Source organism: Notolepis coatsorum (assembly GCF_963971535.1).
Source record: "Notolepis coatsorum genome assembly, chromosome: 3".
NCBI lineage: Eukaryota > Metazoa > Chordata > Actinopteri > Aulopiformes > Paralepididae > Notolepis > Notolepis coatsorum.
This window is the reverse complement of record NC_140167.1, coordinates 10,723,089-10,738,615: the sequence shown is the minus strand read 5'-3', so window position 1 is coordinate 10,738,615 and position 15,527 is coordinate 10,723,089. Positions and strand designations below refer to the sequence as shown.

Sequence of the window (15,527 nt, the reverse complement as noted above, 5' to 3'; positions counted from 1 at the left end):
ATATACAGTATATATATATATTTTTTTTTTAAATAATTTTCACCAAACATCACTGTCAAAAGTATGATTTCTCTCATCCTCTCTCTCTCTCTCCCTATCTCTCTCTCCCCCTCTCCCTCTCCCCCCCCCCCCCCCCCCCCCCACCCCACCTGGAACATATCGTCCTGGACGGACGGGTGGTCTCTGGGGAACTCCAGGTCCGCTGCCACGTACTCGGCGTAGAGCAGCATGTTGCTGAAGTTCAGCACCTTCTTCAGAGACGCTTCCAGGCCCAGCGTGGCGTAGAGCTGCAATCATCCACATGTTTATTCAGCCACCGCCTCAGGTAGACGTGTCAGGAGAGATAACTGTGTTACTTTCAGGAGAGAGATAACTGTGTTACTTTCACTGCCACGGTGTTGTCAGAGCAGAGTGTTGATTAGACTCCGCAGGAGTGCGTTAACTTTCAACACAAGCTGGGAGTATTCAAATGTATGTTTGACTCTGTGATGCTGGTATGATGGTCTTTGAATTAGAGTATTATTTACCACTAGAACGGGGTACCTATGAAACACGTTCTAATGACTGGCTGGTCCTTAAAGTCCCCAGAGATTGCTCGGAACAAGGTCAATCTGCATTTCGCTGTCAGAATCAGAATCAGAATCAGAAATAGCTTTATTGCCAAGTAGTTTACACATACAAGGAATTTGATTTGGTAATTTGCTGTGACATTAACGGACAGACAATTACGGTACAATAAAATAAAAGGTGGAATAAGATAAAATGGAATATAAACTAAATTAAAATAGAAGTAGAATAGAGTAGAATTGTAAAATAAAATAGGCCAGGGCCGTACAATTGTGCATGATGTGGTCGAGTATAAACACTAATTAGAATACAAATGGTTGTGCAATTGAGTAGTAATGTGCAAAAAGAATGAACCGTGAAGTATGAATGTATGAAGTGTATATACAAATATATAGTCCAGTAAGGGTGTATTAATGTATGATGCCCCTCTAGCTCATGGAATGAACTCCCAACAGTCCTTAACTCATTCTGCGCCACCGCTTTAATCAATGGGGGGACTGGAGATTTGCGAGTGCTTAAAATATATCTTATATTATAGCTATGGGTCTAATACACCCGTCGATTATCAGTGAGTTGCGTCCAGTCAACATGTACAAAACGGATTGTTTTTTCATCCGTACATTTCCGTTTTATACCATTTTGAATATGAATATAGTTTTGGTGATTCTTAGTAATCCCAGGAAAAGACGCGATAATAGCCCTTTAGTGGAATACACTAAACACATTGTAATTTTTCGCCTGATTATCTAATCATCCTGAAATCAACGCTAGATCATCGTTATTATCCTTCCTCATGCAAGAATGAAAAGGGCCTCGTAGTGCGAGGCTCCCCCAGTCCCCTCCTGCACCCAACGGCACACAGCCACACACAGACACACACAGACAGCCACGATCGCGGTAGAAAGAAATATCAGATCAATGCAAGATTTTATATATAGAGTATTATCTGATACTCTATATTATCTGATGTAATGCAAAAGAAATAATCCAATTATCTGATCGCCATTCCAAATACTGCTCGTGGAGGTTCGTCCCACATTACCGAGCGTTACACATGGGCGGGCGAGCGGGGTTACTGTTCCATGCCATCGTTGTATAGGCCTACCTCGCCTGAGTATTGAAACCCCGCCCGCACGGCTCGGATCGTCCCAGAAAAGAAACGACACCATTTATAATGGAGTGCAATACCAGCTGGAAGGCGTAGGCGGCGGTATTTGCCCTTTTACGAGCTCAGACCCATTCCCAATGATAACATCAGGCTGGATGGATGAAAATGAATGGATATCGCTAATAAAAGAAATAACGATTAAAACCCGACTATACTCGTGATTGGCGCTGAACGGTCGGCGAGTAGGTAAAGTTTATTTATATAGCACTTTTCACAGACCAGGGTCACAAAGTGCTTCACATAGCAAAAACATCAATAAAATGCAAAAAGATAGCAGCATGGTAAAAGAAAATAAGTAAAAACGTGAAAGATCAGGAAAACCAAAACGGATCAAAAAGACATACAAAAGATTTACACAGAGCATAATTCGCCAAACGCCTGCTTAAACAGCACAGTCTTTAGCTGCTTTTTAAAAGTGTTTACAGAGACCACAGATCTAAGGTCGTTAACCCGACTATCATCGGGTCTGGCGTTGAATGAGTTAAAACTTGAAATTCTCCCCTCTGTTGCAGTTTAAAACCTTGATCTCCAACCTTTGTCAATCAAGTTGTACGTGTTTTAATTGATTTGTTATCCTTGCTTTTTGCCTCATTGCCTTATTGTTATGATTTTATATGCTGTGTGATTTTATATGCTTTTTTCTTTTGCTTATTTCTGTATGTACACTCGACGTGACTGTAAATAAAGGCTTGAAATTAAATGTAACACTAGCTTGGTGCGTATTTGTGTAATTAGAGTATTTAATACTAGCTTGGTGCATAATTTGCATAATTAGAGTATATTTAACACAGGTTTGGTGTGTATTTGCATAATTAGAGTATATTTAACACTGCCTTGATGTGTATTTGTGTAATTAGAGTATATTTAATACTAGCTTGGTGCATATTTGTGTAATAATTACAGTATATTTAAACACTGGCTTGGTGTGTATTTGGCTCCGACATTTCAAATGGACTCTCACAGAGTCAAATACACACTGGGATTGTTGAGCTCTGGCATTGAACCCTGACCTTTCTCTGCGGGTCCAACAGCATGTCAAACTGACAGCCTGTCTCCTCCAGCCAATGGGACGCCCCCTCCTGACACCCGAACGACACCACCAACACGCGCACGGAACGTGCCTCCAGTGCACTCTGCAAGAGAGGGGCTGACTGAGCAAAGAGGTGGCAACACACAAGGTATTATACCGATGATTTATCAATGCATTATAGGTGTGGTTATTCATTAGTATTAGGGCTGTAACTTTGATTTTTTTTTAAATAATAATACCCTCTGTGCCTCAAATAGATCCGCTATCAGGTCTATCTTTAATCTTTCAAAATGTTCAGTTGCTATCGCTATCAGCTCTATCTTAAATTTTTCTAAATGTTCAGTTGCTATTGCATGCACTCATCTGCGTTTCACTACACACATGAGTGCATGCTTACCAACTGTTAGTCTGCAACACTATTGTCACCGACATCTAAGAAGGGAGATCCCCCCTTGAATGGCCCTTCTAAGGTTTCTCTCCTCCACACTGCCTGTGGTGCATTTTTTCCTATTGTTAGGTTTTAGTGAATTTTTCCTTACCTTTGCGTGGAGTATGTCTGGGAGTGCTTGCATTCATTCATTTATTTTGCATTTATTTTAAATTTGTTGGACCTTATGGTGTTCTTGTTTTGTTTCTTGACTTATTGTGATGTTTCTTCTTGACTTGTTTAAAGAAGATGTGTCCGGCCCATGGGGACATTAACGTGTGTTGTCGGGCCTTACAAATACATTTGATTTGATTTGATTTGATTTAATACTTTGAGAAAATAATGTATGGTAATGTATCAAAACGTAAAACTGTATTATCCTCTGTCTCTTCCCTCTCATTTCCCCCTGTTTGTTGTATAAATCAGCCTGCATCCTAACAGCAACGACTAACCTTTGTACTGTCTTTTACTAGTATGCACACACTAAGGACTCCACCTTGCCTATATTACTACCTACTATGCTAATTATGTCTATACTACTATGCACTAAATACTGTAGCACTCAAGTTCAACACTGTTTGACGAACAATCTTACTTAGCTGCCAGAGTTGTACCCTTCCTGCTCACTTGTTGTACAGAACTTCTAAGTCACTTTGGATAAAAGCGTTTCTGCTAAATGACTTAAGTAAATGTAACACTGGATACGTATAATATATATAAGTAGAGCTCTGTATTGTGAGGAATAAAATATCTAAATCCAAAAAGTCACTTCGAAATCTGTTTTATCCATCAGTAAAAAAATACTTGAGTTAGAGCCACGTTGGGACGGTAACGGGAGAATAAAAGGTTGTTGCTGTTGTGTCTTGTTGCGCTGCACTCACTTCCATCTTGAAAAGTCATCTTCTATTTATTCCAAACAAACCACTGTTGCAGCTGGTGACTGATAAAACGCATCACTTCCTGTACGCCAGACAATTTCCCCAGGAATGTCCTACCAGACACCAGCGTTTAGAACAGGTGTTCTCAAAGTGTGGCCCGCGGGTCGATGACGGCCCCTTGGAAAACGTTTCCTGGCGGCCCCCGTGATGAGTCGTTAAGGTGTTAAACGCATGATGAGTCGTTAAGGTGTAAACACATGATGAGTCGTTAAGGTGTAAACACATGATGAGTCGTTAAGGTGTTAAACGCATGATGAGTCGTTAAGGTGTAAACACATGATGAGTCGTTAAGGTGTTAAACACATGATGAGTCGTTAAGGTGTTAAACGCATGATGAGTCGTTGAGGTGTAAACACATGATGAGTCGTTAAGGTGTAAACACATGATGAGTCGTTAAGGTGTAAACACATGATGAGTCGTTAAGGTGTAAACACATGATGAGTCGTTAAGGTGTAAACGCATGATGAGTCGTTAACACATTGAGTGCCATGCTCCTTCCGGGAAGTGCATCTGGCCTTGCCGTCCATTAACCCCATGTAATCGCTCACCTTGTTTGTAGAGCTAAACCTATATTTTATATTATAGCTATGGGTCTAATAACGCCGTCGATTGTCAGTGAGTTGCTTCCAGTCAACGTGCAAAAAACAGATTACTTTTTCATCCGTACATTTCCATTTTATACCGTTTTGAATATGAATATAGTTTGGGGGGCGGCTGGGTGGCGCAGCGGTCTAAGCGCTCGTCACCAGCGCAAGAGACACCGGTATCGAATCCGGCTGTCAGCGTTGCCTCCGGCTTGGCCGGCCGTCATACTGGCTCAATTGGCAGAGTCAGCGGGGGGGAAGCCGGTGGGGTGGTATTCTGGTCGTTGTAAACAGCGACTCCTACAGGTCGGTCAGGGCGCCTGCACAGCAAAGAAGGGATATGTTGAAGGTAGTGTGACCTCCCACGCTTCACCAATGAGAGTCCGCGCTGGCAGGTGAAAAGAGGTTGCTGGCTGTCTCCTATGTGACGGAGGAAGCATCTGTTAGACTTCAGGACTCCCTAGACCGACCAGTGGGGGGCACATGCGAGCAACAACCAGGAAGGGGAGGGGGGAATTGGCATAACGACGAAATTGGGATGGGAGAAAATCTGAGAAAATCTGAGAAAAACAGGAGAAAAAGTGGATAAAAAAAATGAATATAGTTTGGGTGCTTCTGAGTAATTCCAGGAAAAAGACGCGAAAATAGCGTTTTTGTGTAATTCACTTATCACGTTGTAATTTTTCGCCTGATTATCGAATCTTCCTGAAATCAACGCTAGATTATCATTATTATGTCTCCTCGTGCATACATGAAATGGGCCCTGGAGCGCATTTTCTATTTTTCTCCCATCCCAATTTTGTATTGTCCAATTCTACCCTCCCCTGTCTCGAACGTTGTTAGACCATGCCTCCCACTGGTCGGCTGCAATGTGGACGAAGCCTTGCATCACGTGTCCCCTCCGGTACACGAGGAGGCAGCCGTCGCATCTTTTCACCTGCACAGCGCGATCTCTCAGTGGCGAGGAGTAACGCGTGGGAGGCTCACACTGCCCCCGATACTTCCTGATTCTGCTGTACAGGCGCACCAACCGACCTGTAGGAGTCGCTGTCCACAACGTCCGATCCCCACCCACCGGCTTTCCCACCCCCTAATACTGCCAATTGTATTAGTATGAACGACCAGCCAAGCCGGAAGCAACGCCGAGAGCTGGGCTCGAACCCAGCATCTCCTGCGTTAGTGGCGAGCGCCTTGCCCACTGCGCCACTTAGCCGCCCCTAAATACATGAGTTGTTAAGGTGTAAACACATGATGAGTTGTTACGGTGTGTAAACACATGATGAGTTGTTAAGGTGTAAACACATGATGAGTTGTTAAGGTGTAAACACATGATGAGTTGTTAAGGTGTAAACACATGATGAGTTGTTAAGGTGTGTAAACACATGATGAGTTGTTACGGTGTGTAAACACATGATGAGTTGTTAAGGTGTGTAAACACATGATGAGTTGTTACGGTGTGTAAACACATGATGAGTTGTTACGGTGTAAACACATGATGAGTTGTTAAGGTGTAAACACATGATGAGTTGTTAAGGTGTGTAAACACATGATGAGTTGTTACGGTGTGTAAACACATGATGAGTTGTTACGGTGTAAACACATGCGTTATATTTGGTCCAGTTCCAATACAGTTTTAAACCAACCTACAACATGTTGCTTTTTAAGAAGGTAAAACTGTGCCCCCTGGGCTACGCTGTCAAGTTAGGAATGAGTTGCTAGGCTACTGGTTGCATAGCAACTAGGCATCTCGTGAGTCGTGTATGACTTGTGTATACCCGCCAGACAGATTGTGTCACCTTTGCAGGTACGTTAGCTAGCGATTTCAGTGAGTACCATTTTTTGCGGCATTGAGAGATTGACATTCGACAATCCAACATTGGGTCCCTAAATTGGCCCTCAGTCGTCAAAACTTTGAGAACTATAAAACCTATAGAACTTGAGAACCCCCCCCCCCCCCTGGTTTAGAACAACCAATGTAAAAGCATCCCTGCACTGGATATAGGTGGCATGACCAGATTCTACCTTTAAGCCATCACCAGAGTGGAATCGAACCCGCGAGCAGCGGGTCCTCACGGTACCTTGTTGGCCTGCAGGTCCTTCAGGTGCAGGCGGCAGAGGAGGCAGGAGAACTGACGGATCAACACCAGCAGAATCTTCTCCTCTCTCCCGAGGTACCTCCCCAAGGTCAGAGCTCTGGACGACACACAGCAAAGCCATCAGGCCCAATGAGAAACACGGCCTCTGCTTACTATGCTGCACTCCGAGTGAAGCACTAGAGCTTGGCACAGTTAAAGACAAAACAATCCCACTTATCCTTGACCGCCGAGGTGGAGCCCCTCTGTTGGAACACAATTTGTAAATCGCTTTGGATTGGAAGTGTCGGCTACCTGACTTTAATATAAATTTAACATGGGCGGCTACGTGGCGTAGTGGGCAAGGCGCTCTAGAAAATATAGAAAATGGGAGAAAAAGTGGATAAAAAAAAATATATATATAAATGTAACATGTTCAGAAATAGTAACAGTAATAGTAACGCTTTTGGTAACATAGGGAGGCACAATAATATATATATATATATATATTTTTTTTTAGGGAATTTTGTCCTTCATTGTGGATAGGACAGTCAGAGAGGAAATTGGGTTGAAGAGATGGGGGAGGACATGCAACACATGTCCTGGGCCGGATTCAAACCCAGGACGTTTTTGATCGCACAGTATACATATTTAACCCTTTCACTGCCACACGACAGAAGGTTAACCCTTTACTATCACACAACCGACGGTCGTGTGGTTAACCGGCTGTCGTGTGGCAGTGAAAGGGTTAACCTTCTGTGTCTTGTCGCAGTGAAAGGGTTAACCGTTTGGTAGTGCGGCGGTGAAAGGGTTAACGTGGCGCGGCACCAGGGCGCCCCCTTAACAATAATAATATTTACTGAGTAATAATAATAACTACTGAGAAACGAATGGTATTTAACTGGTGGTTTTAGTGAACGTGTCATTGGGACGTGAGTTAGAAGCCATTCTGGGAGGATTTCCCTGCACTGAGATATGAGTTCTTCTTGAGCAACTGATGGTTAATCAACGGTTAATCATTATTATTATTAGTGTGCCCTAAACAGAGGCTACATTAACTTCACACTGCAAGCCTTGGCGCTCAGTTCTGGTTGGTTGGATGGATGTAAAAGATTGTGACAAATGTCAATCTAGAGTCAAGTAAAAGTCGCTGTTCAGACTGAGGTCACATTGCAAAAGGTCAGAACTGTATCTGATTTTGGATCACATTATGAAAGTGGCCCGAATCAGAATTGAAAAGATCAAGAGTCCATGTGATTTGTGCCGTTCACACCGTCGTGAAAGAATCAAATCTGATCTCACATTATATGAGCGAAGAAATCAGATTTGGGCCACTTTCGACTACCGCCTGAAGTAGTACCTCAGTAGTAAAGTACCTTGGTGAGCCGGTAAAGCCACACACATCCCTGGTCGTGTCGTGATTGTTTTTTAAATTTGATTGTAGTTTTTATGACTTTGTGTGTTTACTGTATTTTGTATTTATTTTAGTATTTCTGTTTTTGTATTGTGTACAGCACTTTGGTACAACTTCGGTTGATTTTATATAAATAAAGTTGACCTTGACCGTGACCTAGTTCAGGTGACGGTTGTAACAACGTGTCACTGGAGCGGTTACCCTCCTCTTTATCCTTTTCAACACCACAGTTTACAGCAACTAAAGAGCGTCAAAACGTGAGCTTCTTGAAATGAATAGTAGTAAGACCAAAACAAGGTGCTCTTCGGCAGAGGGTACGGACGTCACTCCTGAAGGACATCAATCCTGAAGGACGTCACTCCTGAGGATGGAGGACAAACATCACTCCTGACGTCACTCCTGAGGATGGAGGACAAACATCACTCCTGAGGATGGAGGACAAACATCACTCCTGACGTCACTCCTGAGGATGGAGGACAAACATCACTCCTGAGGATGGAGGACAAACATCACTCCTGAGGATGGAGGACAAACATCACTCCTGAGGATGGAGGACAAACGCCACTCCTGAGGATGGAGGACAAACATCACTCCTGAGGATGGAGGACAAACATCACTCCTGAGGATGGAGGACAAACATCACTCCTGAGGATGGAGGACAAACGCCACTCCTGAGGATGGAGGACAAACATCACTCCTGAGGATGGAGGACAAACATCACTCCTGAGGATGGAGGACAAACATCACCCCTGACAATCACTCCTGAAGATGGAGGACAAACATCACTCCTGACATCACTCCTGAGGATGGAGGACAAACATCACTCCTGACATCACTCCTGAGGATGGAGGACAAACATCACTCCTGAGGATGGAGGACAAACATCACTCCTGAGGATGGAGGACAACCATCACTTCTGAGGATGGAGGACAAACATCACTCCTGAGGATGGAGGACAAACATCACTCCTGAGGATGGAGGACAAACAACACTCCTGAGGATGGAGGACAAACAACACTCCTGAGGATGGAGGACAAACATCACTCCTGAGGACAACATCACTCCTGAGGATGGAGGACAAACATCACTCCTGAGGATGGAGGACAAACATCACTCCTGAGGATGGAGGACAAACATCACTCCTGAGGATGGAGGACAAACATCACTCCTGAGGATGGAGGACAAACATCACTCCTGAGGATGGAGGACAAACATCACTCCTGAGGATGGAGGACAAACATCACTCCTGAGGATGGAGGACAAACATCACTCCTGACATCACTCCTGAAGATGGAGGACAAACATCACTCCTGAAGATGGAGGACAAACATCACTCCTGACATCACTCCTGAAGATGGAGGACATCACTCCTGAGGATGGAGGACATCACTCCTGAGGATGGAGGACATCACTCCTGAAGATGGAGGACATCACTCCTGAAGGATGGAGGACATCACTCCTGAAGGACGTCACTCCTGAGGATGGAGGACGTCTCGCCTCCATCAGGTAAAAGCAATGTTTTAATCACATTCTGTTTTATAGAACCGGCCAATGAAATAAAGGCGTTTTATCCTTTCCTCACTAAAAGCCTCGGCTTCCCTCCCCCCCCCCCCCCTCCTCCCCGTTCGAGGCAGAGAAGAAGAAACTATTTAAACTCACTCTCCGGTCCTGGCGTCGGCGAGAGGCGTATCAGCAGAAACACATCTCGCTCTGTGCTGTTGATCCGGTGATTTATGGCTCAGACGCAGCCCGTCGTCCAGCCGCTGCAGGAAGGCGTCCCACTGCACCTGTTATGTGTTATATTGAGCGGAACGGGGAATCAGGATTCAAGATCCCAGGGGTTTATTTGTCACATACATACATACCAGGAGGGCATACAGTGAAATGCGGGAATCGGGAACCAGAGGATGAGTCTGGAGTGAGAAAACGGTCATATTGAAATGATCGCATAAAAAAAAACAATACAACGAATGATCAAATAATTATGCCCTTGTTATCAGAATCAGAATCAGAAAGGTCTTTATTGCCAAGTCGTTTTTTCCACACACAAGGAATTTGATTCGGTCGTTTTTTCGGTGCGACATTGACGGACAGACATTTACGGTAGAATAAAATAAAAAGGTGGAATAAAATAAAATGGGATATATAAACTAAATTAAAATGGAAGCACAATAAAATTTAATAGAATAGAATTATAAAATAAAAATAGGCCAGCAGGGCTGTACAATTGTGCATGATGTGGTCAAGTATATACACACTAATTAGAATAAGAATAACAATACAGTGGGATGGAATATTTAGCAGGGCTGTGCGATTGAGCAGTAATGTGCAAAGAGTATGAACAGTATGAACCTATGCCCTTGTTATAACACCCTATATATATCATAACTAGGGATGCTCGATATTGGCTTTTTTACCGATACCGATATACCGATATTGTCCAACTCTTAATTTCCGATACCGATATCAACCGATACCGATATATGCAGGGTTTCCCCCCCCCCAAAAATGGAATAATTTCAGGTAATTAACATTACATATCTCTTGTTGTGGAATTAACACAACATTATGCATACTTTTGACAATAAATAAAATCAGAATTTGTTCTTACTTGCTTGCCTGGGTAAATAAAGGTTATAGAAATGTTAAAAAATTTAAATACAAATTGAAAACCGATACCGATATTTTCCGATATCACATTTTAATGCCGATATCGGCCGATAATATCGGACATCCCTAAACATAACGGATATAAACAACTCACTCCCAGCTGCAGAAACTCCTCCACAGCATCCCGCAAAACGGCACACCTAGAATAGTGATGCGCAACAAAGGTGTTAGGATGTATAATAAACTGAATAAAACAAACCTAATAGGTCTGGTATGTGTAAGTGATAAGTAATGGTTGATGATGATGATTATGATGATGATGATGATGATGATGATGATGATGATGGCCTACTATAGGTACCGTTTTGCAAATCGAAAGAAATGTGCAGAATAATAATCATCGATGTGATCGTACCGGTAACCTCGGCTCCACAGGTCCTCTGCGTCTTTCTTCTTCTTAACGGAGAGACTGTTAAAATAAATAATAAATAAAGTGACAAATTTGTCCCCCCGACGTGCTAAAAGTGGATCCGTGGCGCTATTAAAGCCCATCTCCATATAAATGAATTTTCATGACAGTTCTTTTTCTCTGTAGGCCTTATAACCTAATAATCCTTATCAATATTCATGCAGAGTATCTTCCATTAACCTCTTGTACAGCGCAGCGCCGGCCTGGATCAGGCCCAGTAATGACTGGTTCTGTCCAACGCGAATTCTCCTCCTGATGAAGTCTTCCAGAGATCCTGTCGGATAAAACCCATTATTAGACACAACTCTGTACGACTCACGGTCTCACGCTGACCATTTAGTTTGGGTCTCGTTCTCTTTTTTTGTCAAATATTGTAAAACATATATTTTTTTAAGACAAAAAGAGACACAAAAACAAGGATTGGGGCTTTTAAGTAACAACATTAGTTGAGTCCTTTCACTTCTAAAGATTCTCTCTTTTTCAACATCACCCTGATTACAGCATTTGGACATAGAACACACATTGCATATAGTGTACATAGGTACCGTACATACATACATACATACATACATACATACATACATACATACATACATACATACATACATACATACATACATACATACATACATACATACATACATACATACATACATACATACATACATACATACATACAGTACAGTACATACATACATACATACATACATACATACAGTACATACATACATACATACATACATACATACATACATACATACATACATACATACATACATACATACATACATACATACATACAGTACAGTACATACATACATACATACATACAGTACAGTACATACATACATACATACATACATACATACATACATACATACATACATACATACATACAGTACAGTACATACATACATACATACATACATACATACATACATACATACATACATACATACATACATACATACATACATACATACATACATACATACATACATACATACATACATACACGCATACATACAGTACATACATACATACATACATACATACATACATACATACATACATACATACATACATACATACATACATACATACATACATACATACATACATACACGCATACATACAGTACATACATACATACATACATACATACATACATACATACATACATACATACATACATACATACATACATACATACATACATACATACAGTACATACGTACGTACGTACATACATACATACATACATACATACATACATACATACATACATACATACATACATACATACATACATACATACATACATACATACATACATACATACATACATACATACATACATACATACATACATACATACATACATACATAGCATGTCTTCATTAAGAACACTAAGTGATTTAAGAGTGCCCTGCAGTTTATTCCACCTTTTGCGGGGCATAAAACCTAAAAGCACTTTCTCCTGCCTTGGCGTTCACTCGAGGAGCATCAAGGCGAACGAGAGCTTGTGAGCGAGTATGTTGTTCCATGACCCTATAAGTCAGCAGTGAGCACCGGCACTGGGGGAGTTTACCAGACAAAGCTTTATAAACAAATAAAAGAGAGTGTTGTTCTCTCCTTGTAGCAAGGGAAGGCCACCCCACCTTCTCATATAAAATACAGTGGTGGGTCAGAAACCCTTCATTGGTGATAAAAACGAAGCGCGCTGTGGTAAATAACGTCTCTAGGGGCTTCAAGGGTGCATCATGCATGTAGAGAACATCCCCATACTTAATTTGGGAACACGAACAAAATCTCGAGGATGTTCTAAAGCGTGTCTCCTCGCTCGTGCGCAGCAGGCTCTGTCACTCGCACCTTATGTTTCTACTTTATTTATCTTTTTTTATTAAGATTCTTTATTTTATTAGCATTAAATATTTTCTTAATATTTTTATTTCAGTTTAAGTCTATATTTTGTTATTTCGTCTGAAGGGTGGACTAACAAAGTGAGATTGTCATTGTACGGTGTAACTGTGCATAATATCACAAATAAACATCTTGAATCTTGAATAACATCTTTAATGATTGACAGACTCCCTCCCCCTCCTCCTCTCCCTCCCCCTCCTCCTCCCCCTCCTCCTACCCCTCCTCCTACCCCTCCTCCTCCTCCCCCTCATCCCCCCCCCCCCCCCTCCTCCACACCACTGCTCCGCGCACACGGACAACGGCAAAATGACAAGCCAACTGTTGAACACGTGTGGTGCGTCTATTTTTACACAAGTTTCTCTGGATTTGCAGAGTGTCTGTGTGGCAACCTACCCTCCTCGCTCTCCTTCTTGGCCACGTCCAGCAGAGAGCTTCCATTTTCTACAAAAGCGCAGAGAGCTTCGGCGCAAGATAGCGCAACGGCACTGTCAAGTCCGTCACTCATTTCTCCTCTGAGCAAAGATCTGTAATGAATACATGAGATAGACTTCTTATCAGTGTCGTTCAGAGAGAGAGAGAGAGAGAGAGAGAGCGAGAGAGAGAGAGAGAGAGAGAGAGAGAGAGCGAGAGAGAGAGAGAGACTCTGCTTCATCCGAGTCCAGTCCACCTCAGGCAAATGGTGGAAATACTATTATATAATAATATAATATTGGAGTCCAATATCACTATGTTGAAGGGCTATTACAAAAAGGGATACTGATCTGTCTTCTAGGCCATTTTGAACCACTAAGCAGTGTATCTGGCTGTGTGTGGCAAACATAATCACAGTTTACTTTGAAGCAAGTGCATAATAAAATGCATACTAACAAAGAGAAAACCTTTATTTAAAATATATATCTTTATTTTATATATATATATGTAACGGTATCATGAAGCGCAGTCAAGAAGGGCTGGGGTGAGTAGCAGTGCTATGGGTTAAACTCACTCTCACATCCTCAAAAGACAGATAGACACGTTACAAAGTAGTGAATTCACCTCTTGGTATAGCGGTCTGTGTTGTTGCCTGCGACGTGGGAGACCGGGGTTCGACTCCCACTCGGGGCATCGAAGTTTAAGGTGACGTTGTCACAACCGTTACATATATATGGAGTATTGTTTATTGTTATTTGCACTTACAAACATACATTCTGGAATAAATTAAGTAAAAAAAGAACAGTTAAAATGTGCAGGAAAGGTCAAAAAGCCCAAGGGCTTATAAGTGACCTCCCTTTTTAAACCTAAATGATAACTACACAGAAAATCCCCCTATTTAAATATGCCTATTTAACAAGGTTTTGATGTATTATTGTGTACATCACCGGCCTAATGACTGTCCTGTCCAGTATAAATTTGTTAATGCAAGGATCATACTTGAATCTGATTGGTCTCTATCCCATATTGACCCACACGTGAGAGAAAGGATGTTTTGAGCATTCGGGGCGATCCACTGGTTGAGCCGTAATGAGATGAAGACGGTATATTATGCATTATTTGTGAATAAAGGTGAGTTACTTTGGTTGGAAACTAGAGATGAGAATTCAGAGAAAGAATGTTCCATTTCTATTTGCGGTCAGTGTGTGTTGGACTGTTGGTCTCAGATTAATGAGCGTCCAGCTTGTAAACGTGGTTGGTTTTTGTTGCCTTTATTGCTGGACAGTGAAGGACACTGTCTTAGGCCTTTCTATAAAACCTGTGTGTGTGAGTGCTTATGTGTTTATGTGTGTGTTTGTGTGTACGTGCATGCTTATGTGTTTGTGTGTACGAGCATGCTTTAGATGTGTTTGTGTGTACGTGCGTGCTTACTGTATGTGTGTGTTTGTGTGTATGTGCGTGCTTGTTTGTGTGTACATGCGTGCTTATGTGTGTTTGTGTGTACGTGCGTGCTTATGTGCATGTTTGTGTGTATGTGCGTGCTTATGTGTGTGTTTGTGTGTACGTGCGTGCTTGCGTCTGTGTTTGTGTGTACGTGCGTGCTTATGTGCATGCTTGTGTGTATGTGCATGCTTATGTGTGTGTTTGTGTGTACGTGCGTGCTTGCGTCTGTGTTTGTGTGTATGTGCATGCTTGCATCTGTGTTTGTGTGTATGTGCCTGCTTATGTCTGTGTTTGTGTGTACGTGCGTGCTTTTGTGTGTATGTGCGGGCTTACATGTGCATTTGTGTGTATGTGCCTGCTTATGTCTGTGTTTGTGTGTACGTGTGTGCTTGCATCTGTGTTTGTGTGTATGTGCCTGCTTATGTCTGTGTTTGTGTGTATGTGCCTGCTTATGTCTGTGTTTGTGTGTAT

General features: G+C 42.2%; 1 protein-coding gene across 1 annotated transcript in view; it reads right to left on the bottom strand.

Moving 5' to 3' along the window:
* The window catches only part of txlnbb (taxilin beta b), a gene marked incomplete at its 3' end in the record, with an annotated part of 41,092 nt that overhangs the window by 1,021 nt on the left and 24,544 nt on the right, over positions 1-15,527 (bottom strand). The window contains exons 11-14 of the mRNA XM_084311085.1: positions 9,860-9,987; positions 6,793-6,907; positions 2,746-2,868; positions 150-287 (exon numbers count right to left, since the gene is read on the bottom strand). Coding sequence (XP_084167211.1) covers positions 150-287; positions 2,746-2,868; positions 6,793-6,907; positions 9,860-9,987 — 504 coding nt within the window. The remainder of the gene's footprint in view (positions 1-149; positions 288-2,745; positions 2,869-6,792; positions 6,908-9,859; positions 9,988-15,527) is intronic.